This window comes from Diplotaxodon limnothrissa, linkage group LG11 (genome assembly GCF_057381915.1).
Source record: "Diplotaxodon limnothrissa isolate DT_005_m linkage group LG11, D_limnothrissa_male_GT1.1, whole genome shotgun sequence".
Lineage (NCBI taxonomy): Eukaryota > Metazoa > Chordata > Actinopteri > Cichliformes > Cichlidae > Diplotaxodon > Diplotaxodon limnothrissa.
Genome location: NC_140606.1, coordinates 26552586 through 26580091, shown reverse-complemented (window position 1 = coordinate 26580091; position 27506 = coordinate 26552586). Strand labels below are relative to the sequence as shown.

Here is a 27506-nt window from a genome sequence, read left to right as displayed (position 1 = left end):
CTCTAGTTTTACCTGTCCTATCTTTTTCTTGCGTGCTGGTGTGTTTTTGTGTTTTTTTTCCTGTTATACTTCAGGGGGAAATGTCACAGAAATTGTGCTCCTGCTTGTGGTTTAGGCTACACACGTCACATTCCCAGTACAGTATTATGGCTAATACCTTTTAGCAAACACCTTTTTCTCCTGTATTTCTTTTCCTCCTTTTTTTTTTTACCCCTTGCTATTTTTTTCAGAGCCCCTCTTGAGACAGCAGCCTGTTATTTCCACTGCCCCCCCACCCCCTCTCTTTTTTTCACTTCTTCTCTCCCTCTCCAGGGTGAAGGAAAGAGTGAGAGACTACGGATAGGAGCAGGAGAGGTGCTGTCCAGACCAGAAGGGGCCTCTCAAAGTGTTGCATAGAAACAGTGAGCGGACACACGCCACAGGAGTGTCGAGGCGGTGGTGGGTTATTTGTGTTTGTGTTTGGGTCAACATCATATAGAGACAGATGCATGTGGATGTGTCACAGAAAGGAGGATTCAGCTCTAATAAACCAAAACAGTCTTTTTCTGGCACCAAAACTCACATGCTGATGCATGCAGAAACATCACAGACTCACTACTCCAACTTGTTTGTGTCTCTTTTTCGTACAAACACACACACACACACACACACACACACACACACACACACACACACACACACACACACACACACACACACACACACACACACACACACACATACAGAGCGGGGCAGCCTGGAAACACTCAGTCAGGTGCAGTAAAGCGTGGCCCACTGTTGCAAAAGGGCAAAAATGAGTTTCCAGTCATCACATTTGGGACAGCTAATGCATCATACTGTACACACACTGTAAAGTAAATCACAAGGGAATCTCACTCAGACATACACAAAGGGAGGAAAAAAGGGAGAACGCGAGAGAAGGAAGGAGAGACGGGAGAGAGAGCGGGGAAAAGGAAGAAAGCGTTTTTGAGTCTGGGTGTGAGATTAGGAGACCCTCATTCACAGACATACACTCATGGTGTGGTTAGAAAATAATTAGTGGTGGGCTTTGTATGCGCACACTTGCACACTCATGCACATATACACACAGAGTTGCCAGTCCAGCGGTGGGCCTACACAGACAAACAAACACCCTCCAAATGATGAGGGCCCGGTGGCAACGAGTGGGTGGCGGAGTTGTTGTGGTGAAAAAGGGTCATGCTCTGTTTTCTCAGGTCAACAGTAGAAAAAAAAAGCAGGGAAAGGAGGAGAGCAGGGGGAAGGAGCAGAAGAAATAGATGAGTGCGGTTGGACGTAGGGAGATATTGACACACTCGCTCTTTTTAATTTCCCACATCAAAGGGACGTTTGAAGACACAGCTGGGGAGAGAAGAAAAGAAAGAGTGAAGTTAGTCACTCTCCCTCATTCCCTCTCCGGGCTGCCTCTTATGATGGGGGTCTCCTGGGTGGTTCTGAAGCACTGTTAGGCCATCCGCCAGCACTGATCACTCACACACTATGACACAGGGAGTGCGTCTGTGTGCGTTTGTGCACGTGGGAGTGTGCACACGTGCATCGATGTCAGTGTGCAAAGTTTAAAAAAAAAAGAAAAAGCTCTGTATCTTTGTTTAGACGTTTGCTTTTCGTGTGTGAGAGCGAGCACAGAGCGGCGCATGTTGGAAAAGGGGGAATCCAGGGTTTGTGTAAATGGGTGTGCATACAGTATATGTGTGTAATTATGGGTATGCGGTGGTACAAGTGCGGTGTCTGTATAACATGCATGAGCGTTTGCGTGCGCGTCTGTGCGTGAGAGTGTGTTTGTGTGTGGCCTTCATATGCTACCCATTACATCACCAATCTGTGTAAACCACCACAGGAGGAGAAACAGAGTGAGACACTCAGACTACGACCTCAAAGACATCAGAGAGGAAGGGGAACCTGTGACAGAGCCTGCCAGCCTGCCTCGCTGCCAGACAAACTTTACTCACACAAGCTTCTCTCACTTCGCCCGTACTTTACACTGGGTTTGCTGTGCGCCATGACATGTACTCGCACTTCTATGCTTTCTTCGAATCACTCGAATGCCTCGCTCACTTCTCTCACATTTTGCTTCGTTGTTAATCCACACAGCTGCTCAAATCATTAGTCATTTAAAAAAGAAAAAAAAAACTATCAAATTCAGGAGTGTGTGTATTTTTGTAACATCCTGCAATAAACTGACAGGGAAAAGCTTGAAGAGTAGATCTTGTAATGTGGGATTTTTTTGTTCAATGTTTACTTTAGTGTGCTTTGTGGTTGTACTTTGATTATGAGAACAAATACCAAATCAGCCCATTCTGTTAATGTTGGTTTTCCCATAAATGTTTATTGCCGTGGGTCAATATCCAGGTCCAGGTGGGTGAAAAAGTAGTCTTTGTGGATTTTAGGGTTACGTCTCATGTTCTGCTTGCCTCAGTGTCATAAGTAAACAGTGAAGACGCTGGCCGTGACGCAACTCTGCTTCGATGGTAAAAGGGATTATGGGAGAAGAAGTAGTAATAAATTCACCATTTTTATGTTGCACCCTCATTTCCTCTTGGGAATTCCAACGGGGCCTGAAAAAACAAACCAGGAGATTACGTTCAAAGGGGAAACCAAATGTCCGACCCATTACTGTTAATATTTATCCTCCTATAACAGTACGCTTTCAAGTTTCCCTGTGACCTCCTCAACCTCCTGTCTTCTTCCTCTTTCCTCCGCCATTCTGTCCTTCATTCATTTTCTCCAGCTTGCTCCCAGTTGGGGGACTCCAGCGGGGTATCCTATCCTACCTATCACTATCACTGCTCCATCCCGCTTCTTTCCTCCGCTTAACCCCTGTTACTGTACCTCAACCTACGTCAGAGAGCGAGTGAGTGTGCTAATAGTTCTGGGGGGAAAGAAGAAATAGTGACACACAGAAAGGGGGCTGCAGTCATTGGGCTATAAAGTGACGTCTCTGACTTTCTTTGTCCATGTCAAAGATCAGCTTTAATGTGCTCTTGCGCTTTTTTAAAAACAGCTATCAGACAGAAGGGGCTTCTTTCAAGTCCCCACATCTCTGTGCCACTGGCAAGCTCTTATTTGAGAAAACTCCCCGCAGACGCGATTTACAAATTACGCGTGTCAATTGCTCTCTTCCTTTTCCATTTGAGCAGCCCACTCAAGACAGATATGGCTGTTGTGCATCTACTGCTTTGCCTTTTTTATTCGCCCATTAAAGGAGCATATTAACCAGCATCATTATGGCAGGTTTCCTCCGCTGGCTTAGTTCACAGAGCCGTGCAAAAGGGCAGGATGCAGTGATGAAAGGGAGAGCATGAAGCAGACGTCTCTCCCTGGCAGAAAGTCGGGGAGCCAGAACGTTTAAATCAACTCTCTATTAAGCACACTTTTACAAGGGTCATTTTGTTTGGAAACCAAACTCTATGGTATGTGACAAAACACAGTGTATGTGTGTGTATGTGCATGCATGTGTAGCGGGCAGACTCAACCGAAACCCTCTCCCTCGCTGACTCTGTGTTGCTCACCTGCTCACGTTCACCACCTCCCCAGCTCTCTCTCACTGCTTCCAAGCATTTATGCGTCTGCCAGTGAGGAAATCGCGAGCTGAAGGAACAGGTCACAGAAGGAGTATGAGAAGGAGAAGACGAGGGGCGGGAGGGGTGGTGGGGTGTACAGCAGGAAGTAAGCAACCCACGCACAAGGAACTTTTTACTGTGCAAACACTCTTTCCATCTACCCTGCTTGCTTCCTTCATCTCAGACTGGTGTTAATACACTGGAGAGCCCAGGCCTGTCTCAGAGCTCCCGCTTTCTCCTCCGGTTCTCCCTCCCGCTCCTCTCACTCTCATTCTCAGTCGCCTTAAACATTCTTTCCTCTCCTGTCATGGTGTGTCCTGTCTGCGTCCCGCTCTCTCCTCATCTCTTCCTCCCCTCAAAGTGCTTCCCCTCAGCTCCCCCTCGCTTTCTCTTTCACTCACTCGCTACCTTCCCCTTCACCTCTGATCTCCCTGTTTTCTATGACAGTGCAGAGAAAGATCCGTGAAATAGTGCTCGAGCAAATTTTTATTCACCAGCCCGACATATCACTCCACCGCTGACTCCATGCAGAGGTTTGTTTGTTTTGTTTTTTTCAAGTAAAGGAATAAAAAGAGGGGAGTGAAAGTGAAGCTCCTATTTTTGGTGCATTCCTTGGTGCTTGCAGAGTAGTTACCCCAGAGACCTTACTTGTGCATTCGCTGTCTCTTTGTCAGGATTGCACCACTTCTGTGGTGAGTTACTACATCTATGTGAGATGTGTACTCAATCAAAGCTGACCACTACTTACCGGCGCGCAGTGCGTCTGCGTCAGTCACACATTCAGCCTGTCCTCGTGTTATTCTACCGAAGCTGAGAGCTGCTGACAAACACACAGGGGAAACTGGGAAGGGTGTAAGTGAATGTGCGGTGGTGGGGGAGCGGGGGGCAGCAGAGGTTGCTGAGACGATGGGGAAAGAGTGAGGGGCGCAAGCAGACAAAAGCAAGAGGACTTGCGTGACGTCACAGTTTACCCTAGAGAGCAACTTTGTCAACGTGAAATGACCTTAGTCACACTGGGGGAGGCGGGAGGATGCCCTTTTGCAGACAGATGGACACCTACATACACATTGACACATATGCTTACGTCTGTTCACACCAGCATTTAAAACTATTTATAGGCCACTATCCCCTTTAACCTGACAAGGTCCGGCTGTTTCTCTGAATGCTGACGCATTTCAGGTCCCTTCATCACTTGCCATTCATTAAATTAACGCTCATTACACACTGACAATCGTAAATCAACCTCCCACAACAATGATAGCAGATAACACAACTTATAAGAGAGCACATGGGCAGCTCGTTCTCCTGAACACTTCCTGTGCGTCAGCCATAGAGAGTGTGTAAATTTCATCATAAATGAGAGCAAACACAGGAAAGGAAGTTTCATATCCGCATGTTGTCAATGTTTATGTTTTGAAGCAGAGTACGTAAAGGGATTGGGAGCCGAGGACAACTGGTTTAGAGAGTATATTTGAAAATGTCTGGAAATCAAGAAAGACTTCTCTCCACATTCAGTAGGCTGCGCTTTGACCGCACAGGGAGGGGAGGTGGACCTCAAGTTCACTGAAATGTCAACTTTGGTTTGAAGTGACTTTGACTAAAAGCAGTGCAAACACAGCACAGAAGATACACTGTCGTCCGTCTTAGATTCAAATTTCAGCGGTTGTTGTGTTGCTGTTTGTTTTTCTTCTCTTTTCTTTTTTTGTGTATTCTCCAAGGAACAAAAACATTTACTGTAAATGTTTATTTAAAATGTGAACTGTCTATCCCCCATACTTCTTGGACATGCTATCTTATCTCTGGAATAGTGAGAGTAAGATATGGAAGTAATGTGTTTGCGTGCATTCTTCTTAACCACCCTTATCATTATCTCCAGCTGACAAGTTTGACGGCCATCTTTTCCTTGCACATCTGCACATCCTTGTCACAGCCCCCGGTGTCTCTCGAGTTTTATTTTCTTGACCTTTGTTCATCGTGGGAATGCAAAAAAAATAAATAAATAAAAAGCTCAGTTTAGGATGCAGTTTGAGAACCATTTGTTTCATTGAGGTCTATGACTAAGAGGAACGACATGAAAGTTATTCTAATCTCTCTATAATTATTCAGACTGTTTATGTGCACTTTGACCCCCCTGCTGTTTCCAATTACCCATAAACTGCTCTTTTGGGAGACATTTAAATGCCTTGCATGTCTCCTTTTTTTCAATAACATTTTCTGAGTCAAGGACTTAGAAATGAAAGCTATCCAGAATTTTCTATTTTTGGCACAGAGTTCACACACATTGACAGCAGCCCCCCTCCACCACCACTACCCACCGCTTCATTCTTTTTATGTCACCTCCTTCTCCTCATCCTCTTTCTGTTCATCAATCACACTGTCCATCCTCATCAAAAGCAAACCCCTGGATGTACGAATGATGTTAGTTTGCATCAGCGCCTGCCTTGCATTGCTGACACCCTTGCGGCTGGCTGGACCTCCAGCAGTGCCAGGAAGTATGCTAAGAATGCAAGGAATGGCCCAGTGAACGATAAGTAGGAAATTCCCTGCAGTAGACTGGACTAAATGCCCAAAAGCAACCGGGGGCAAGGACATTCATCTGGGATAATAAATGACGATAAAAGGTGGGATTGGAAAAGACGGAAGAAGGAAATCTAGACTGACGTAGGTCTAGGCTATGACTCTAAAACTGTGAACAAAGGCAGTGGCTTTATTAGGAGGCCGAGAGAGAGGATGAAGAAAAGGATGGGGCCATGACACACATAAAGAGACAAGAAAGGGACAGGAGGGGTTGGGATGACTGGATCGAGATAGGTGGGACACTAATAGGGAAAAGAGCAAATTAACAGAGGAAGAGGTGGATTTGAAAAAACAAAGTGGTACCATGGAAAAGAATGACTGAATAAAGATAGCAACTACAAAGACGTAAATCACTCTATCGTTCATTGAAAGGGTGCTGAACGAGATCGAGAGCTGGCTGTGGGGCAGGAAGAGGGCGTTCAGATAGAGGCATGTCACAGGAAAGATAAAGCTCTTTAATCAGCCCTGATTGGGTGACTGTGACTGGGAAGAGGACACACACCTCACAGACCGATTTCTTGCTGGTGAACCCTTCGGTTTGACTGACACCGCCTCTGTATGACTCACTCACCTGACTTTTTCTTGCCATCTCCCACGCAGTGGCATGTGCAGAGGCTTTCAAACATGGTTTAAACAGCGAACGCAACATTGCCAAACCCTGATCCAGATTAGCCTCCCGTCTGTAGTGACCTACTAAATGCGACTTTACATCAGCTTCTTCTAACGAGCCTACACCCCTTTTGTCTGGCTGCTGTTTTTCTGAACAGCCAGGCGGTAATTGTTTTGAGTTGCCAAATTGCGACTGGAGGGATTAGATTACCTACCACCGGGGTAGTACCCCCCTCCTTGTTTCCCCATTTTCCCCGGATTACATCAGAACAGAAGCACCTTCATTTGTGAGTAAGCACATACCTCACAGATGCACGGGAGGCCAAAAACATGTCAGATGTGTTAGAATACAAAGGAGATAATGGGATATATGAAACAGGGCAGGAAGTGTAAACAGTCCTTCCTGTGTATGTTTTTTTTATTCAACTCAATGGAAAGATAAGAGATGTAGAAGATGGTTGATGGGGATCTAGTTTCTGTTCATGCATGCTAGTGTGTGCCTGTATATGTGCTTCTGCATGTTTGCTTATTGTTCCTATCTGGCCTAAACCCAGTCTTTTCTGTATTCAGATCATAAATAACAACCTAGAAGGAAATGAAACATTAAAAAACTCCCAAGGGTGTCTTATCTTGTATGACATTGATTCATTCCTGTAATATCATGATCATAGCATAGACCTTGGCCAGATATAATAACAAAATTGAGACAGATAAACAGTATTCTCAGCCACAATCTGGGCTTTCTCTTTCAAAAGCTATGTATTAATTAATCTTCAAAGTAAGAAGCATTCTTGCTTGACAAAGCAGGTCATTTAAATTGGCAGTCAGAAAATACTTTCCTAGACCAGGTCAACATTGTAAAGCTTAATGGAGACACAGTAAGTAAAGACCAAGATGAGATGAGATGAGAGCCAATACATGAGACTCCATTTGTACTTTATGGTGTGGTTGTGCAGGGTCGGGATTGGATCCAGTGAACGTGGACAGTTATGCTTTTCTCTCGTATGTTTAGTTCAAAACCTCATAAAATGACTCGGTGCGGTTCTCTGGCTTTTCGACCCATCTGAAACAGCTGACACAAGGCTGATAAGTGGGTGTGTGAGTTTTGAGGTGAAGCAGTGAAAGGCTCAGGCAGACAAGGAGGAGTTTTTCTTTTCTTTTTCTCATTAACTCCATTAAAAAGAACCCCTGGGAAGTTTGGACGACTGACAGCTGAGGTGGAGCCTGCGGCAACCAAGCAGGAGGGAGAGTGTTTTCATGTGTTTATGTGTGTGTTTTCCTTCACTCCTGGGACTTATATATATACATACATATATGTGGCTGCAGGTCTGTCTCTCAGGCCCTGAGCTGAGTGTGATGGGGGTTCACTCAGGGGTATAAGACCAGGCCTGGGGACGACCTGTGGAACACCCTCATTATCCTCCAGGCAGCGATGCTTTTGAGGTGTGGTCCCCCCGCCACCCTTCACCCCCAATGTGCCGAATCAGTGGAAGGCAGAAACCCAGAGAGTATCCCTGACACTAATATGGAAAAAAGCCTGTTTGGAGTGAATATAAGGGCAAATATTATTCTTCCTGAGCGTAACCACGGCGAGCACCTCTGACCTGGCAGTGAAAGTGCTGAAACAAAAAGCCCAAAGACTTTTTCTGCTCCATCAAAGCAGCGCTACATAAAATAAACATGGCCATCAGATTACCACGCTGAACACGGGGCCGCGTTAGCCCGCGCCGGCCGCCCTGCCGCCCAACCCCATGGCTCTATGGGAGTTAAGTGTGGGGTCCGCTCAGTCAACACCATGACGCAAAATGGAACAAGCCTCTGACAGAAGCCCCAGGCTGGTGGAATAAGGCCCCTGCCCACAGGCCCCCTGGCCCGGGAGAAACATACTGAATAAGAACGAAAGCGAGAGAGAGAAGCAGGAAAACAGAAGGAAAGAAGAAAGGAGAAGGGAAGAGGTAGATGAGGGCATTTTGGTAAAGAGGAAAACACCACCAATTCCAAATTTGTACCTCTCTCTCAAATTGAACAGCACGTGCATGAAGGCAAAAGCTGCTTGAGAGAACCAGCAGCAGCAGCCTAGGACAGACAGCCGCCAGTGGAGAGAAGGCCGCGGCAGGGCAGGACAGGGCAGGGTAAGATACAGTGGTTGGTGGTGGTGGTTGTAGCTGCCAGAGAGACTGTGAGGCTTACCTGGCTAGTCCTACTAACAGTGGACAGCCTCAGCTCGGTGGATCTGACCTCACAGGGGTTCCTTTATATCACGGCCTATGCCTGTGTGCATTTGTGTGTAGGTGCATGCATGCATGCACCAAAAAAAAGAAAGAAGAAGAAGTTTATGTGTTTATGTGAGGAGTTCACGTTTGGGTGATGTAACTAGGAGAAAACAAATCTGTCCCTTGAGCTTTTCTCTTGGCCTTGTAATCACCCCACTGAGGCTCTGCTGTCTGGTTCATCATCAGTCTCCCCATCACCAACCTCAGCTTCAGCCTGTCGTCTGTCTGCGTCTCACAGATGTCCCTCCAAGCATCCCTGACCTTCTCCTCAGTTATCTCAAACCCCACACAGATTCTTACATCCCCCAGTCTGTCTTTTTTGTTGTCTCTGACAGGGACATGCACATTATTCCACTTTCAGCTGACTTCACGCTACAACTACCTTTAGTTTGCACTTGAACCTCACAAGTCTCATTTCTTTGTCCTATATGAGTGATCCAGTAGTCAGCATTTTCTGCCCTTTTTGCCTGACATATGACCTGAAAAACCTTCTTATACTGTAGGTTTTAGGATGACGCAAGGCTCAGGTAAAGTGCTACCAGATCGTAAATAGATACTGACGCTGTGCCATGTTGTAGCTGTTAGCGTTAAGTGTGAGAGCCACAGGCTTTTTCACTCCTGTGTGTACAACAATGAGCACAATCACTGTGGTCCACTGGGCCTCACACCAGCAGCATTGCGTTACCACCCGTGCCTCCCTACTGTTCTCCTTTTCTTTTCATCCTTCCCTCCTTTTCTCCTCTGACTCAGCCGTTTTGTAGGAAACTCCGTCCCTTTGAAGAAGGGAAGTATCTTTCATTACTCGACAGCAGGGAGAGAGAAAGAGATGATAGGGACGGAATAACTGCCCCATTGTCTTCACCCCCTCCCTCCATCCACCAATGATAATTGTGTCGGGCTAATTACAGAGAGCTGCAACAACAGGTGTGGGGCTGTGCACCTGGGTAAAGAAGTGTACTTAGTCCTTGTGTGTGTGTCAGACAGAAAAAAAGAAAAAAAAAGAAAAGAGTTGTGTGTCTCTGTGTGACTACGCAATTCTGGGAGAAAGTGGGGCTGACATGCACAGTTTGTTAGTGATTGAGATCACAGAAAACCTTGTGTGTGTCACATCCTTACAAAACCTCACTTGTTAGTGATAGTACTCAGACACTGGTCACCGCATTGTATCACAGACTACTGTATTATCACACAATGAGCACGGACCTATACCAGTCTGTCTTCCATCTGTGTTTAATTATAAAGCTACAAACTACATCTGTATGGCATTACTGGAAAGTTTAAATTAGCACACAACGCAGTCTCACTCTCACTCATACGCCACATTGAATTTCAAATGAGAGTGATTACAATCACCTAATTGATGAATTTAACCACAGGGGGCCTCTCCTCATGATTCATAATCTATAACTGGTCTATTTCAGTGGCATGTTTTTCAGTGTCGGCACAGTAAGAAAGCGGGGGAACAGAACCAGTGGCAACAGTAATGATGTAAGCAGGGGTCTCCCACGGGACTGATGTGTTTTTGGAAATTCTTTGGCTTTTTACCGTAAAGGAACTCATCTAAGAAGCTGACCGGAAGAAAGGAAGCCATTTGGATGGACGCCAAAGGAGGAGCGTGATAACTTTCTCTGAGACGTCACAGAGCTTCATACTCAAAATAAAGAAAGTTGGGAACTGTTTTCTAAAGACGTTTGGCTGACCCCGCAGTTAAATTGACTGGATATTGCCAAACTGGAACAGACGCACTTTCAAGTTACTCACTCTCAATGATGATATCACCTGTCTGCTGTCTACTCACGAGAACCTCTTGCTGTTTTGTGCTTAATGAGCTGGACTTTTTCTTCAGGGACCCAGGGGGATCGCACCACATTAATGAAAAAGGAAACCCTACACACCAGGAGTGAAAACTCACTCCTGCTTTTAAGTAACCAGCTTTGGCCTTTACAACAGCTCACCTTGGTAAAGGTAACCTTTGTGTGCGATGATCACAGTCTCATTTGCTCGCTGAGTCATGACCCCTGCGTAAAATGATGCCATTATTACAGGAAATGAGAATGTGCTTTGGATCAGTCGATAATGCAGTTGTACGGTCACCTCCTTAGTCAGGCAGTTCTACCTGCAGACTCATCGGTTAACCTACAAGTGGAGTGAGTCCTGCATCGCCACCTTGTGGAATGTTTCTTTGGTGTAGAAGCAAAGGTGTGTGCCAAGCCCCAGGGGCCCCGCTGTGGGAAACAAGCTTGTCAAAGACCATGCGGAAACTGTAAGTCTTTTAGGCTTGAATTCAGCATTTTATTAAAAACAAGTAGTTTGAAAACATACACGGAAGCCAAGGAAAACAGCCACGTAAAGCACAACACTATGTTACCTAACAGACATGGGGTTTTGCTCCTTGCTTTCAAACAAATCCTATAAAGGCATGACAGAGCTAGTACATTTATTTAGCTAGACAATATCTAAGTGAATAAATGAGATGATATGAAGTGTGAGGAAAACCAACAACCAGCCAATAAAAATACAGAAAGCATGTCCAGTTTGCATTATTTTCTGGTGTCCAGTTTGATGTTTTTGGTGATATCCTTTTTTTTTTACTTCTATGAGACATTAATACAGAGACATATAAGGGCTTCCTCAGAGCCGAGTCCTCTGATTGGCTGGGAGCTCATCCTGGTCGAGTCCCCACAAGAAGGTGCGGAGACGTGTAACTTCTTTTTGTAGCTCAGGGCTTGGGATTGGCTGGGAGAGGTCAAGGCGTGGTGTCTCATTTGGCAGGATAAGAGGAGGATGGTCCAAAAAGCTCTCAAAGATGTCTGAAAAATGAGAAAAGGTTGAGAAACAGTTTACTTGACATATAATGCCACTATTCATTATAGTTATTAAATGTTCAATCATAAGCCCTTTTGATTTATTACCTCCACTGAGTTCAGTGCCTGGCGGAGGGGCCCAGGATGCTGGTGGAGCTCTGCTGGGTCCCAGCTTGTAATGGGTGAGCAGGTGGTGCAACTGAGAAGGACTTAACAAAGCATGTTCTTCCTGTAGACTGGCCCAGGATGACTTGGAGATAAGAAGTTAATGGAGGAGATGTTAGATGGCATTCTAGGAGAGGGCTCAAAGGGCATGTTGTACATGCAGCTGTGTTACCTGGATGAGTCGAGTCTTGGGAATACACAGGAAGTTGACTGTGACTGACAGTTTCTTCATAAACTCTGAGGCGATGTCTCCTAATCCTGCACCCTGTAGCCAGTCCAGAACCAGGTCTAGGTTTGTTCGGATCTGTACTGCTCTGGACCATGAAAACAGTCCGTCTGAAAAGAGGGGGAGAGGATGTTGGAGAAAACAGAAAAAACATTTGAAAAAAGCTAATTTTGTTTGTTTTATCAGGAGTAAAGCAGTGAGTCTTCCTTTTATCCAAAAGGTCACTTTTATCATCTCTAGCTTCAGTTTTTACAAAGTGATACCGTATTTATTGCTGAATTAACCACACAGGATTTCTTTGCCCCGTGCCTTCTCACCTCTCTCCAGCAAAGTATTGAGCAAGGAGGTATTGGTGAAGAAGAAGAGGTAGCCGAAGGTTTGCGAGGTGAGCGGTGGGGAAAGACATGCCTCCCGTGACAGCATCAGGGAACAGCGATACACTTCCACAAGTCCAGCAACCTTGGGCGGCAAGGTGGACACATCATCTACCTCTTCTTCTCCTCCTCTTTTCTCTTCTCCCTCTGCAGCCTGAGCTCCATCCTTCTCTTTCTCCTTCTCCTCGCTGGAAAATGGGTTGGTGTCCAGAAGGGCTGGAAGAAGGGAGTACAGTGTCTTTGTGGACAGAAAGAGAAAAAAAAGTAAGTTCATTTTTATATTAAAAATATTATAAAAATCCGGAAATGATGGATGTTGAATGGACAGTATAAACTGGAATGAATTAAGTGGAAGAAGATGTTAAGATGATTTGTAGCAACACTTGAAGTGATGGCTATCACAATAGTTTGTACAGGTCCAGATCTCTGACCTTAGTGACTTTTCCTCTAGCGCCATCATCAGGTTAAGCTTTTAATCTTGTGCTCATAAGCAAATGCACAACTATACAACACTAATGACACTTCTGTTAAACTCACTTTCACTTTGTGCTAAATCATAGATTGGATCATGCTGGGACTCTTAGTGAAGATGACTAACATGCTAAAAATTACACCATCAACATGCTTGCATCGGCTTTCTGGACATGTTATCCTCTAGTATTGCTATTTCCATGTCAGTATGTTCCAATTCAATACAGGTTTTCCACACAAAGCCAAAAAAGTATGATTTCACAAATGAGTACATCCTAAGTATGGTCTCAGAATGCAATGCACAAAGGGACTGGAGGAGCTGCATGCAGCTGGAGAAAATTAAAATCAATTGTGGGTGGTGGTGAGCTTGTTCCAGAAAGGAACAGTTTTTATGTCTTAAGAAAGTAATTTGTGCTGTCTCTCGGTGAGGTTAAATAGAAGTGGCTATCCGGAGTTACAGTTTAAAAGGGCATGCAACATTACACATAAAATGGTAACGTTGATTTGAAGCCAAAGCACATCGGAGTATGTGGACCGCTGTATCTGGCTTTTTTTCCACTTTACCTTGGTAAGGTGATACACACACTGCTGGAAGGTGTGCATAATGACATCATCCAGCTGTGCCAGAGCTTCTGAGCAGGTGTCCATATCAGCTGTCAAAACTGGATCCCCAGGGGCTTCAAAGAAACAATCATTATGATCAATTCCAGGCTCAGTGTCAGCTTTGATTTCTCTGTTTAGCTTTGCCAAATTCCTGTGCCAGCTTATACGTTTGATCTTCTAAAGGTCCCCCCCCCCACCCTTCTGTTGTTTTCCAGTTATTCTCACCTTCAAACTCCCATTCTTTCTCCATCACTTCTACTTTAACCTGGAAGAAGTTGAGGAGCTCCGTGGCATTTGACATCCAGAACATGAGAGGTCGAAGGTCAGATGACAGTTTCTGGACGTTTGGCGTGCTTATCTCTCCTTCTTGCTCTGTTGAACTGGACAACACATTTAAGTAATTCCAAAGTTATGTTTGCTATCAAGTATTGTGAAGATTCCCCTGTCAGGTTTGTGTTTGTGCACTAAAAGCAAAACGCTCCATACTGAAGTAAAAATAGACTGAGTTATTATTATCTAGCTATATTCGAGACAATGCTTCCATCATACCACAAAAATTTACCAAAGACATAACAGCACAGGCACAAATGTATCATGAATCACTCAGCTGGAAATCTCTAAACAGAGGAAACATTACGTAGAACATAAATATTCTTACTTTTGCGTGGGATGCTTATCCCCAAATTCCTTAATGTTATCCTGCAAAGATAGTTGGAAACAGAAGAGACGAGACTTAGTGTGGGGGTGGAGGAGGGGGAGTGGAGTCTAGCCCTGCAGCCTGGACAGTTAGAGCAGATTTTCCAGCGGGAGGGAAGTGACATCAGCCCATCCTCACTCCTGCTCACAAGCCAGTAGGCCACAATGAAGGGCATATGTCTGTCTGCTGGTTTTTCTGTCTGACTTAATGTGGCATTCTCAATCTGCCTACCTGAGGTTTATCTGCCAGACTTGTTTAAGTGTGGTCACGACCATACTGTCATTAAATATAAAAAACTTAACATTTGTTCCATAGATGAGCCACTCTCTGACTTCCTCCAACATATTATTAATTCACACGTCACAGATATGATTATATATGTTGTATTTTTTTAATTACACAAGCAGCATGACCCTTTGGAAAGCAATGTCTCCCAGTTGGTCCATTAATTTTGTCCAAGTTATCTTAACAGCTGGTGAATTGATGGCCTTGAGCTTTGGTCTAGAGACTCATGGTCCCCAGTGGATGAATCCTTCTGAATTTGCTGATCCTTTGAATGTTTTATTGACACTAAGACGGAAAATGGAAAGACTGGAACGATAAATTGAATTCAGGTGCGCAAAGTAGGTTTGAAATAGTAATAAGTAATTTATTTCAGTGGGCAACAGATATAAAAGAATACACCAACATGAATCAGCTCGCACCTTCTTTTCACTGGGAGGCTGAGATTGTTGTGTTTTAGTGACATATTTTGACACCCATCTCCTGACTTTTTATGTAATGCCATTTAAAGTTTTAATTTTGTCCAATACTTTGGTTTATGACCAGCAAATGCTAAATTGAGGATTGCAAAAACAAGATGTGAACAAGTAACAATACCAAACATGACATCAAGCTATTGTTTTTGTTTGTTTGTGTTACTTACCCACACAATTTCTTTTATTAGATTGGCTGACTTGAGCAATATCTGTGGTAGGAGAGCAGGGTCCAGGTGTTTGGAGGCATGATCTATCATGATTGACAGGAGATAAGCAGGAGCTAAAGGCCCGCCTCCAGAGTCTGGAGAGGAATTTCTGGAGATGATCTCCTATGAGAAAAGTAAAGGATCAACACATATATGTATAAATAAAAGTTTATTTCGACTAGATAACTACAGTCAGACTATAAGAAGTCTGCTATTTTCCCTTCTTACCTGTAACAAGGAATCGGCGTGACGAGAATGGAATTTCAACACGGCCTCAGTGGAGCCCAGGTACTGCCTCAGAGCTTCCTGTCTGTCCACCAACCCTGAAGGGCAGCAGGTGGTGGAGGCATCAGTCTGCCATGGCAAGGTCAGTGCCAGCGGTGGAGGCGGAGTCACACGAGGGTCACGATACAAGAAAAGAAAGTGGTTCCCCAGACCAATCACATCGCCCGGCTTTAGGACCGTCTCCCTGTAAAGGGCCACTCCATTGTGTGTAACTGCACCTCCTCTGAAAGGTCGCATCAGGGCTGGGATAAAATTCACAAAATATTATTGAGTTTAAATTTACCCACCAGTTTATGACAGTCATGTCAAGGTAAATTATTCCCTCTGAACTAGCATTTGACAAAAATGGAGAGGAAGAATCCTCTTTTAACAGGAATAACATTGAGAACAATGATGTCCTACTTTGGATGAACAATCTACCTTCTCTAGTTTTGTATTTTCTGCAAGAGAGTGCAGCAAGATTCTAACGATGATCTGTGCCGGTGTACCTTGTCCAGTGGGTGTCTCTGGAACAGCGGAGTCTCTCCGGACTAGTAAGTGTCTAGCCAAAAGGTCAGGAGCAGACAGGAATGTGTCCACCTTCAGCGGCCTCTTCCCCTTCCTCTCTCTTTCTCTATCCTTCTCTCTCTCCCTTATTGTGGGTTTCCTTCCAAACACATGCATATGTCCCGACATGATGTACAAAACAAAATCCTACACAAAACACACAGTGGATCAGTGAGTCAGGGAGGTCTGTTATCTTTTAAGTGTTATGGTTTATATCAATCTTCTATCAGATGTTAAGCCAAACAGAAGGCAGTCGATAAGGAATGAAGTGTGTCACAGTTTGTTACAATGGAGACCTGTGTGAGGTCATTGTGTGAGATGAAGTGATGTACACAGGGGGGTTTTGTGCATTTGATGGATACATTTTCTGGCATTGTGCTGCTCAGAGGCTGTTTTGTGCTGGGTGGTGAATGGGAGAAGCGTGTAGAGGGATGGAAACCCTGATGGTATGTGGCGATTACAGACATGCAGGTATGATGTAATGCACAGGGTGCGTGCACGCGTGTGCACAACTCCACTACAGCCATGCCTGCGCTTTTGCTAATGCGCACATGAGAGCGCATGTCAACGAGTACGTTGCTGTTTATGTGTGTTTATGTGTTTACATGATGTACGTGTGCGTGGGTGTTGTTTGCGAGAATTTGTATGGGCGATACCATCTGTCAGCATGTCTTGCCTTGCTCTGATCGTAACCCTGCAGCAACAGGAAGTAAGGCCGGTCTGTAGGTGGAAGGATCAGACTTTGTGACATCACTTCCAGGTCACAGCTGGAATAATCCTTCTCATCCTCTGCCGGCTGGTTTGTCCATCCAACCTTCCCTTCAGCTTTCGACGCCCTGATCTGCAGAAATGGTTTATGATGGTTAGAAGACCGAACGTGTGGTCAGTTCAGCTTCTACTTACTGCAGCCTTCTCTTTACCTCTCCTGGCTGTGGGTTGATCATGCTCACAATGTTCTTCCTGTCATGCACCCCTGCGCTGTTGTTAGGCCGGTTTCCAGAACCGCGGGGGTCGTTGCTGACGTGATTGCCTTGGCGACGTCGCAGACTGAGGTTCATGTCGCTGATGCTCCTCCTCAGCTCTGTGTTCCTTCCACGGTGACCCCGTTCGCCCTCCTCTGCTCCGCTACCTGATGACATCCTGCTCCGCCGCCAGCGCACACCTGTTGCCCAGACAACCCAAGTATCAATCAGCTTTGCCCTGTGCTGTGCATAAATGGTCAATTTTTTCTTTTCTTGCCACTGTACCTATCTGCTGCATCTCATACGTACCTTGGTAGTTCTCTCCCTCCCTCTCACGCTCCTTCTCCCTCTCTAACTCTTCTCTCTCATAGTCTTCCTTCCTTTGGATTTCAAAGCGCCGCTCAAATCCATCCTTAGGCCGCCACATGTCCACTAACAACAAAGGACATTCCCACGGGGCAACGCTTCTCCGGCACTCTGTCTCCCATTTGATAGCTCCATCTGGCTGCTGGATGGGCTTTCCAATGACATCACACAATAGGAAGTCTTCAGGGCTGTGTTTCTGGAGAACTAGAAAGTAATGGAGGAAAGGGGGAATGAGGGGGAGGGTAATTATTTTTCCATAACACTGCTATTTATGTTTATATAAAGTCATTCCCAATTGGTAAAAAATTTTTAAGCAAACAATTCCTAGTCATGGATCGCAGCAGAGGTCCAAATGAGCCAAAATTTCCCTTTCATACCTGCGTCATCTGTCTCCTCCCGCTCTCTTTCAGTGTAGCGAGTGATGACCTGGGCAATGAGTTGCCTAGCTGTGGAGTGTATGTTGGCCAGCAGGGAGCGATAATTGGCTCCACTGGAGAGTGCATCTCCATAGATTTTGATCAGGCCTGGGGCAGAGGAAGAAGCAGGGGGCAAGTAGTGGTGGGAGGAGGGGGCTGCCGAATGAGCCCAAACTTCTCTCTCCTTCTCTCCCACTGCCCGGTCCCGGTCACTGTTGGAACGCCCCCGTAAGAAGAGATGGGAAAGGCGCTTAGCACGGGACTGGGGTGCAGCAGGCCGCGGCCTGAGGAAGGCCGGGGAAGGAGATGGGGATGGGGTAGGGGAAGCCAGCGAGGGGGTGGAGTTAGAAAGGGAAGAGGAAGGAGCAGAGGGGGCCTCGTGGAGAGAGGCTGCGTCAGAGCTGGTAGTCGACCTGGAAACAACAGAGGAGGGAAGACAGATGGAGGAGAGAGGAAGCAGAAAGGAAGGGACAAGTCAGCTGTGAGTTATGACTGACAAACAACAAGGACTAAAATAAATGGAAGACATGAATACAAATGACAGTGGAAGTGAGATAAGATAAGATCAATACACAAACTAATTCTACATGCAGGACACAAGTTGGAACAAAACTAAAGATTAATTTAAAAAAAGCGAATTAAAGAAGTTTAGACCAACTTGACAGAGAGCGCGCTGGGCCAACGACCACCAAGCTTTGCAAAGTGTTTCCTGGGGGAGTTGATCCACAAACCCACTGGGAAATGGAGTTTTCTGAATCGAGGACTGCCAGATCCCTCCATCTGACCGAGAAGAATTCAGATATTAAAGGGCAATTCTCTCTAAAATCAACTTAATAACTCATCTTTTTATAAGATATATAAACATTAGGTTTCCCTTAATAATATTTCTCTGCACCATACCAAAGGCTGTGTGTCACCAGTGCCAGGATATAAACAATATAACAATAGAATGATGTCAACCTTCAAAAATATCAACAGGATACCTACAGCAGGTTGTCAACATGGTAAAAACAAATGAAAAGACATTAGCCCTCCCTACAGCCCCTGAAAATCCCAGTGTGTTTTCCTATCCTCAAACAGGAAGTGTGTTTTGTAGGACTCAGGTCCAGCTGTCGCAGTGACAGGGAAAAACCCACTCCAAAGGTCACTGCCTGTCCAATTCTCTGTAACACTTCTATTTAACCTACCATCACAATTTAGGATAACATGTTTTCTTTTAGCTACGATTAGAATTTTGAGATAAAGGCTAGTACTATGTTGAAAATGAGTTCCTTTTTAAAGTTGTTCCCTCAGACACGCCATTTCTCGACATGCGTCCACACCTAAAATCTGTTATTGGTATTCTAGGCAGAAAGGCCTCCTCTCCTAGAAAACCATGTTGGGATATTTTCACAGAATTCTAAATACTACAAGAAAGAAATTACTCAAATTATTTGGTTTTGAACAAACTTACCCACAGTTACTTCAAATCCTTTTTATAGTGTGTTTTGATTATCCTTTGCCACCAAAATGCCAATGCGCAGCTCAAAGTACCCTAAAAAATGTGCGCTCGTCCTTCTCCTCAGGATGAAAATCCATTTTCTAAAGGCCTCGGCTCCTTAAAAATGGACAAAGGTATCTTTAATTCTAATAATTCTTTTTTCTTCTGTTAAAGAAAATGCCCCTTTACATTAGTTTTTTACTCTAAGTGGCTGCTACCTCCCTCTCTGGCTCTCGGGCGCTCTGGGTCTATAGATAGAGAAACCAACCCATTGTTCTAAGTGACAGAATTTCCTTCCTTTGCTTTGGACAACACCTATATCCTGACTGAGTGAGAAAGAGAGGCAGAGATTGGTAGAAGTGAGAGAACGGTAAATTTACACACACAAACACACACATGGGTGTTTGGCACCCTGTTGGGAATATAATATACTGTATTGTACTCTGCACAAAACAATCTCGATATCTATCTTTTTGCCCATCTGAGTTAAATGAAAATGTCACAGAATAAAGCTAAATTATATGAAAAAGCCTTAATGGGTTTAAAAGACTATTTTTGATTTAAACCAGGTACTGTGACGTGATTTATGATGAGAAAGACTATCACAGTGCTCAACAAAATGCAAGGAAGTTTGAAGTTTTGCTGAAAAGAGGATGAAGGAAATGCACACAGTGAGACAGGAAGCTAGAGCGAGACACCTGTGATCTTTGACCTGGTCTTCAACAGGAAGATGTTGATGGAAAGAGAAACTGTCACAGTCATCATAAAGGGCTAATAAAGTTTGTCCCATTACAAAGACTCCTCCACCATTTCCAAGTTCTTACCATGACTAAAAGAGAAAATAATATATTACTTATGATTAAATGTTAAATTTCCTGTTATTGTCACTACCAGTGAAGTGATATGAAAATTTCGTATTGTTTGCGAAACAGAGGAGTACTGTATGTATTACCTATGCTCACCGGTCACTTCATTAGGCACACCTGTCCAACTGCTTGTTAGTGCATGTGGTGCTGATGTTCAAACTGAGCATCAGAATGAGGAAGAAAATGTGAAAAGGGTGTTAAATGATTTTAAATATTTCAGAAGGTGTTGATTTGCTGGGATTTTCCCACACAACCATCTCTAGGGTTTACAGAAAATGGTCCAAAAAAAGAGAAAATATCCAGTGAGCAGTAGCTCTCTGGGTGAACATCCTTTGCTGCCTTCTTGTCAGAGGTCGAAAGAAAATGGCCAGAATGCTTTGAGCTGATAGGAAGGCACTAGTAACTCAAATAACCCCCTTTCTCAACCAAGATATGCAGAAAAGCATCTCTGAAAGCACAACATGTCAACCTTGAAGCAGAAGAGCCACAGCAACAAATCACCACAACACGTGCTACTCCTGTCAGATAAGAACAGGAAACTGAGGCTACAGTTTACAACAAAATTAGAACACAAAAGATTGGAAAAATATTGTTTGGTCTGATAAGTCTCAATTTCTTCTCCGACATTCATGGTAAAATCAGAATTTGGTGTAAACAACATGAAAGAACACCTTGTATCAATCGTTCATGCTGCTGCTGTTGCAATATGGCAGATGTTTTCTTGGGACACGTTAGACCTTTTAGTACCAACTGATCATCATTTAAACGCCGTGTCCATGTCTATCCTATTAAGACGCCAGTCTACCCATCTTCTGATGGATGCTTCAAGCAGGATAACACACCTTGGTCAAATCATCACAAAGGTCAAATCATCTCAAACTGGCTTCTTGAACATGGCAATGAGTTCAAGTGTACTCAGATGCCCTCCACAGTCACCAGATCTCAAATAGAGCACCTTTGTGATGTGGTGGAACAGGAGATTCACATCACCTACGTGCAGCTGACAAATCTGCAGGATCTGTGTGATGCTGTCATCACGATGTGGACCAGACTCTCTGAGGAATTTTTCCAGCACCTTGTTGAATCAAAGGGAGCCCAACCCTAGCAACATATAAGTATTTAGTGGGTATATATGCAAGATATCTAAGAGCAACCAAAACATTAAAAGAAGAAGATGTCACCAAAAAAATAAAATAAAATAATAATACTGGGTTAAGCTATGCTTTGAAAAATTTGCTCTTAATAGGTTACATATTTTCTTCTGTTTATCATGTCACAGTGTCGGAAACTCTGGGAGGGGGCAGCAAAATATGGGTACAAATTAAGAGCAGAAACACAGGAATGTATCTGATTTTTTTAAGGATATCTGGGGTCTGGCATTGATTTAATCTGAGGTCTAAGTGACTTGGAACCAAACAGCCTTAAAGGCAAGAAGGTGAGGTCATCTTTTGATCCAAAATCTGGAAATATTATGTCGCAGAATGAAAACCACCGCTTTCCCTCAAGCAGCAACAAATCCGGAGGTCACACGGGGGGAAGCAAATAAATAAATATATAATAAACTTCTTCTTTGACCCTTGACTCTTCTTATTTCGCTGTATGTTAACTTTTTACCTCTGAAAAAAACATAAATACAATTATTATACAAATATGTGACTGTTAAAGATTAAACGCTGTCGTAAATAAACAGGACGGATTTGATTACGGCGATATCCCAGCGTGCCTTGCGCGTCGGAGAGGAAGGACAATTTTTTCTAGAGAGGACACGTTGAAGAAGCGTCCCAAGGTTAGCGTCGTAACTTCGTAGTATGCTGTTCTAATCCTAACCTTTTGAACCTTTAAAGGTGTCTTTCCAGCGTTTTTTTGTCGTTTAAAACGGTTTAAGTGCTGCGTGTTAATTACGGCCGTATACACACAGATTAACTCGTTAGCTTTGAGCTAACGGCTAGCGATAACCTATTGCCTGAGTTATTTTGTGTGATTACGTTGACTGGGCTCATTTGTATACCGACCTGTGTGCTTATGACAATAGATTTATATACTCAAAACATGTAATTTGTGTGTATCTGAATTAGTAACAATAAGACTGTAAACGTCTAGTAGCTCGGTTAACTAATGTTGTTCCCTCTGTGATAGCTAACACTAGTTAAATGTCTCGTTTGTCTTACACCTTTTTATTCCTGTTTCCCCTGCAGGCTAACCTAGGCCGTGCCCTGTTTCAACATCGTTTAAACCTCCCACTGACTGAAGGATAGAAAAATGGCCGAAGCCGTGTCAGATAAGATCAAGAACTACAAGACGGCTCCGTTTGACGCCCGATTCCCAAACACCAACCAGACCAGAAACTGCTTCCAAAACTACCTGGGTGAGGACTGCTGTGCTGTGATCACACATTATCATACATTAACCCGACCAGAACTGTCTTAACACAACAGGACATGCACTTCACATGCGCGTATGGGGCTAATTTTAGTACTGTGCAAAAACACTTTTTATTTCTTCACTTTGTGCTATGGAAATGGGAAATGTGAGCAGTTCATTGGAACATGTAAACAAACACGGAAATACAGTATTTAAGGTTAAAAAAATGATACGCTTTTCTCCCCCCCCCCCCATGTGTCCCTTGTTGACAGTCGGTCCAGGTGCATCTGTCAAGTCTTTGTTTGATGTTTCCTTTCTCAAGGACATGATACTGGTCATTTGCTGTAGAAAATAGTAGAAAATTTAAAAGGTCTGGTTCTTAGATGTAACTTTAAAAATGGGAATCAGTGACTGGTGCTAGTAACAAAGTGCCAAAAATGCAATCTGAAATTGGTTCTTTGCTGAGTTGTTGTTATGTGTGGATGCAACACTGGTTCCTCCCTTGACCTTTTTAATGCTTTTATAGGTCAGTGTTCGTTGGCTAAACAAAGAAACCAAAAAAATATTCCTCTGGAAATGTTCATGTACAAGGACTGGACTAATAATGAGCGAAAAGCAGCCAATGTCAAAAGAAACTTTGAAAGGTCTTCAGAAAGGCTGCAGAACTGTTACTCAAGACAACTTTAAAAATGACAAAGTCTGACTCCTTGGAAGCAAAATATAAATAAATGGAGGGGGAGAGACTGATGACTGGAATTGGTACTCTTAATTCATGCATAATTTTCAAACTTCCCTATATGAGTCTCACAAAGTATACATTATAAAGCCCAATGTTACACTAGTATCACTATGCCTTCACTGTGTAACACAATCCATCCAAGTATAATGATATGCTATATGTTATACTTGGATCGCTATGTTTTTTTAACTGATATGTAAAAACAAATTTCTTAGCGATTAAGTACTTAAATTAATCCTGAAAGGATTTTTTTTTTTTTTAATGAAGAGCGAGTATGTTGAGTAAAAGATACTTGACTTGGTGACAAGACCGCCAAACATTCTTTAAAAGTTCACTCGCTCTCAGATGTGGACTTTAAACCTTTTTGTAAATAAACCATAACAAAACTTTACTTAATATTAACATTCTAACCTGATTGTTTTCTGGCTGTTATCTTTCTGTGTTCTCTTTTTTTCAGATAAATGTGTTAGATAAAAAAAAAATAGATAAAAATCAGTGCAATAACAGCAGCTGCTGCACTGGACAGACAATAGGTATTGTTATTCAGGAAGTTGAAACATATCAAACAAATCCTGAAGAGAAGGACAAAAAAGACATATTCCCCTCCTCCAAGCATTCAGTGTTCATATTAGGTACTTCAGCAATGTAAACACCAGTTCAGCTTAAAATGATGTTTTATGTAAACAGAAAAGCTTTAACCTGTTTTCACAATGAGCTCTTAGTTTTGCTTCATGCCGGTACTATTTGTCTTCAAGAAGACTTTTATCATTTAAGTAAACCCTGTACCGTTTTTGTTCTTGCAGACTTCCACAGGTGCAACAAAGCTCTGTCAGCCAAAGGCCAGGAAGTTTCTCCATGTGAGTGGTACCAGAAGGTTTACAAGAGCCTCTGCCCTATGAGCTGGGTAAGTTTAAGAAGAAACTGCAGATGTCTCTGACTGCCACAGTTTGTTTCCCTGTACTTCCAGTGTTTTGTTTTTTTGTTTTTTTTCTTCTGAATGACTGTTCTGGAGTAAACAGGAGTTTGGGGCTCTTTAACCACATTAGGCTTTTGCGTTTCATCACATTTACCGTTGTGACACAAAGTTCTCACTGCTGCATGTGTTGCAGTCAAAGCTGGAAACCTTGTTTGCAGTTGATGTTTTGAAACAGTTTCCACATCACATGTAACTTGTGTGAGACTGTTGTGTCTCATCACCATTTCCAAGGCTAATAATGCTGCTGGTAGGCGTAAGTTACACTTAAGCCTCATGTTTTCTTTAATGTCTCCTGCAGGTTTCTAAATGGGATGAGCAGATAGAAAACGGAAGTTTCCCTGGAAAGATCTGAACTAACCCGTCATGACAGGTGGCTGCAAGACTATTACTTGCAACCTCTTTCATCTGCCTACAAATGTCTTTACAACTGTTACCCTTTCATTATTAGCACTGGTCTTACAAACTAAAAACACGCACAACAAGCACAGTTTTAAAGCTTAAACATGTGTTTCCTGCCTCTGTTATAAACTGGTCTTTAGTGTGGTTGATTTAATAAATACCAGTGCAGCTTTATTTCAGGAAGTTGTTCAGTATTCTGCTGTCTTGGATTGACTTGTGAGTCACCAGAGAGCAAATAAATCAATTTCACAAATCAATTGTGAGTTCTTTCTTTTTTTTTGCCATCTGTAATTTAAAACGATCGTGTTATTATCAAAAAAGTTCATTCTTTTATTATTTCTCAGCATTTAAAATCAGTAAGCTGAATAAATTGAGTGCGCTCCTACAACTACATTTAGAGTGTAATTATGTCTAAAATGTGAACACAGAAGTCAATAACTAATGAACAAAAATGCTCTAAAGCTTTATCTGACAAAAACTTCTGTTCACATTGGCCTTGTTACATATCTGCCTGCTTTCGTCTTAAAGTTCACTTGAATATCAGTAGCAGGTTTTCAGTTCTGTTATTTAGTATCAGCAAGGCCTTCATGAGTAACTAAGTTTATTTAATCCTCTCAGATATATTCGTTACCCTCAGCAAAATGCTGATGCGGTCTTGTCACCCAGGGCGAACACCTAAATTTGAATGTGATAACTTAAGAAAGCTGGGATGTAGGATTTTCACATTGATACCATAGGTGCATCTACTACAGATCTCTGAGGAGTTTAAATCTCGGTAACCTCGACCTGGTAGACTGAATGGTAGCACCCACTGTTATTTATCAACTTTTCTTTTTGTTTCCACGGAGTGGCAGGAGCACTGAGGTCAGAGGCTGATTTTGTTGAAACCACCCTTTTTACCACAAGGGTGCACTATTGTCACTCACTCGCTGTATAAAATAGTTAAAATAATTGGACCCTACATTATTTTTTTTAGTCAATTTGGAACAGTTTTTATACCAAACCACAGTAAAAACACCTGAAGTGTCATTCTCTGGCTTGGAATTTGATTACTTTCCCTAATGTGATCCAAATTATATGAAAATATACTGCTGTATAGGTGCTAAATGTAATCAGAATGCTTCAGATCCATTGGCATGAGTCAGATCAAGGAGGATGGTGGCTTTAGGGAATCCCAATTTGTACTACCTCTGTATATAGATAGATAGAGATATACAATAGATAATATAGGACAAAGGTTCAAGGGGTAACTTGGCACCGTCTTCAGTTGTGTTCCCACTAAATTTGTCCAGGTTCCCTTGAAGACATCAACCTATCATTTTCTTAAGGATTGTTCCAGACAGTGTAAGAATAAAGCAGCACAGGTGTGGTCATATACACTGCAAATAATGCATGGAACAGAGGTCAGAGGGTTACTTGACAAGGATCACAAGATCTGTGACAGGACTGTGATTCAGTGGATTGCTCTGTTGCCTCATAACAAGAAGGTTCCTGCTTCAAATCTGAGTCGCAATTTCAGTGAGTGTCGGAAACTCATTGAAATCCCACATGAAAGGTTTCATACCACTGCTTTGAACACACACTTTGAAGTTTGCACGAGTTTTTAAAATTTTATTTATTTTTAAATCCACGTCTGTTTGTGTTTGGCAAAACTGAACATCATATCCTGTAATAATAGATATTTTACTCCAAAATAAGTGTTTTTAGATATCAAATAAACTCTTCTCTGAGTGGTATTCCACCTATTCAGGAAACATTCATTGTTCATTGACTCATGTTTTATTCCCTGTTGAAGACCTGTGTGCCAAAATGTGTTTCTTTTAACCTTGCTGTGCAAATAAAGGCATTTTAGTCTTATTTCAAAAAGGGAGAGCCTGGAACTTAAAAAATGTATCCCTTCCAAAGTGCGCCTCACATAGAAGTGAGTTGAATGGAGGATGTGGTCCTTCTCTTATAGTTGGCCCAGATCAAAACTGACCAGAGGATACAATAAAGGCATGTAAGAGTCATTGGCTAGTGATGTAGAAAGAGACTGTATGGGGTGTATTGGTGCATAGCTGGTGCTACACCCAAATTTATGTCATAAACTGAACTGTGTAGCATGCGGAAGTTACACCAGGAATGGATTTCATCAGAGGTGGGTGTGCACCAACTGAACTCCCCCTGAGAGGGAAGTGCGAGACGTTTTAATGAACGGGTGACTGAAACCCCAATAAATTAATCAAGAAGGTTACAATGAGAACTTTATCAATCCTGACGTAAGCTTGTAGAAAATATACGCTTAATCATCTAAAGTTAAACATGATATCTGCTCAAAATTGACTTGACTTGAGTTGACTGAAAAAAGTGTATGAAACATAAACCTTGTTATTATAATTATTTATAAGTTTGTAACAGCCTCTGCTCAATAAATATCAGCTAAATGAATAAGTAGGAGTGTTTACAATCGTTAGTAAAAAAAATGCTCTTTTGGATCAATAGCAAATCTGAAACATGAGGTGGCAGTGTTGCACTAGTTAGTGTACTATCCCTCCACAGTCTGTCAGATCTTTGCAGTAAAAGAAATTACTTCATAACCCACATGACCCACAATCTTAACATTAATAACCTATGTTCACCCACAGCTAAAAAGCTTAAAAGCATTGATGCCCAAAGGGAGATATATGAAATGTTATCTTTAGTATGGAGCCATGCTACTGGAATAAATGCAGAATGTGGTTTGACAATTTTCTGTAATAAGCAAGGCCTTTCCTGTGTTGCAGCATACGT

At 43.0% G+C, this 27506-nt stretch overlaps 2 protein-coding genes across 3 annotated transcripts; one reads left to right on the top strand and one right to left on the bottom strand.

The window, feature by feature from the left end:
• Positions 1-11376: 11376 nt before the first annotated feature.
• rasip1 (Ras interacting protein 1) lies at positions 11377-19627 on the bottom strand. 2 transcript variants are annotated; one of them, XM_085365519.1, is made up of 16 exons: positions 19370-19627; positions 18575-18696; positions 17878-18329; positions 17444-17704; positions 17093-17334; positions 16849-17013; positions 16115-16319; positions 15570-15868; positions 15303-15464; positions 14339-14379; positions 13906-14060; positions 13642-13754; positions 12550-12844; positions 12179-12342; positions 11950-12091; positions 11377-11847 (listed from the first exon to the last, which is right to left on the bottom strand). In XM_085365519.1, the coding sequence occupies exons 2-16, from the start codon at positions 18694-18696 to the stop codon at positions 11669-11671; spliced, it is 2997 nt and encodes a 998-aa protein (XP_085221645.1). In that variant the 5' UTR covers positions 19370-19627; the 3' UTR covers positions 11377-11668. The 2 variants fall into 2 exon arrangements, with proteins under 2 accessions (XP_085221645.1, XP_085221646.1); XM_085365520.1 differs by lacking the exon at positions 19370-19627 and having other exon boundaries at positions 18575-18762.
• A 2356-nt stretch (positions 19628-21983) lies between these two features.
• Positions 21984-24987, top strand: cox6b2 (cytochrome c oxidase subunit 6B2). Its single transcript, XM_085365517.1, has 4 exons — positions 21984-22048; positions 22458-22627; positions 24166-24266; positions 24637-24987. The coding sequence occupies exons 2-4, from the start codon at positions 22522-22524 to the stop codon at positions 24688-24690; spliced, it is 261 nt and encodes an 86-aa protein (XP_085221643.1). The 5' UTR covers positions 21984-22048; positions 22458-22521; the 3' UTR covers positions 24691-24987.
• The last annotated feature ends 2519 nt before the right edge of the window (positions 24988-27506 follow it).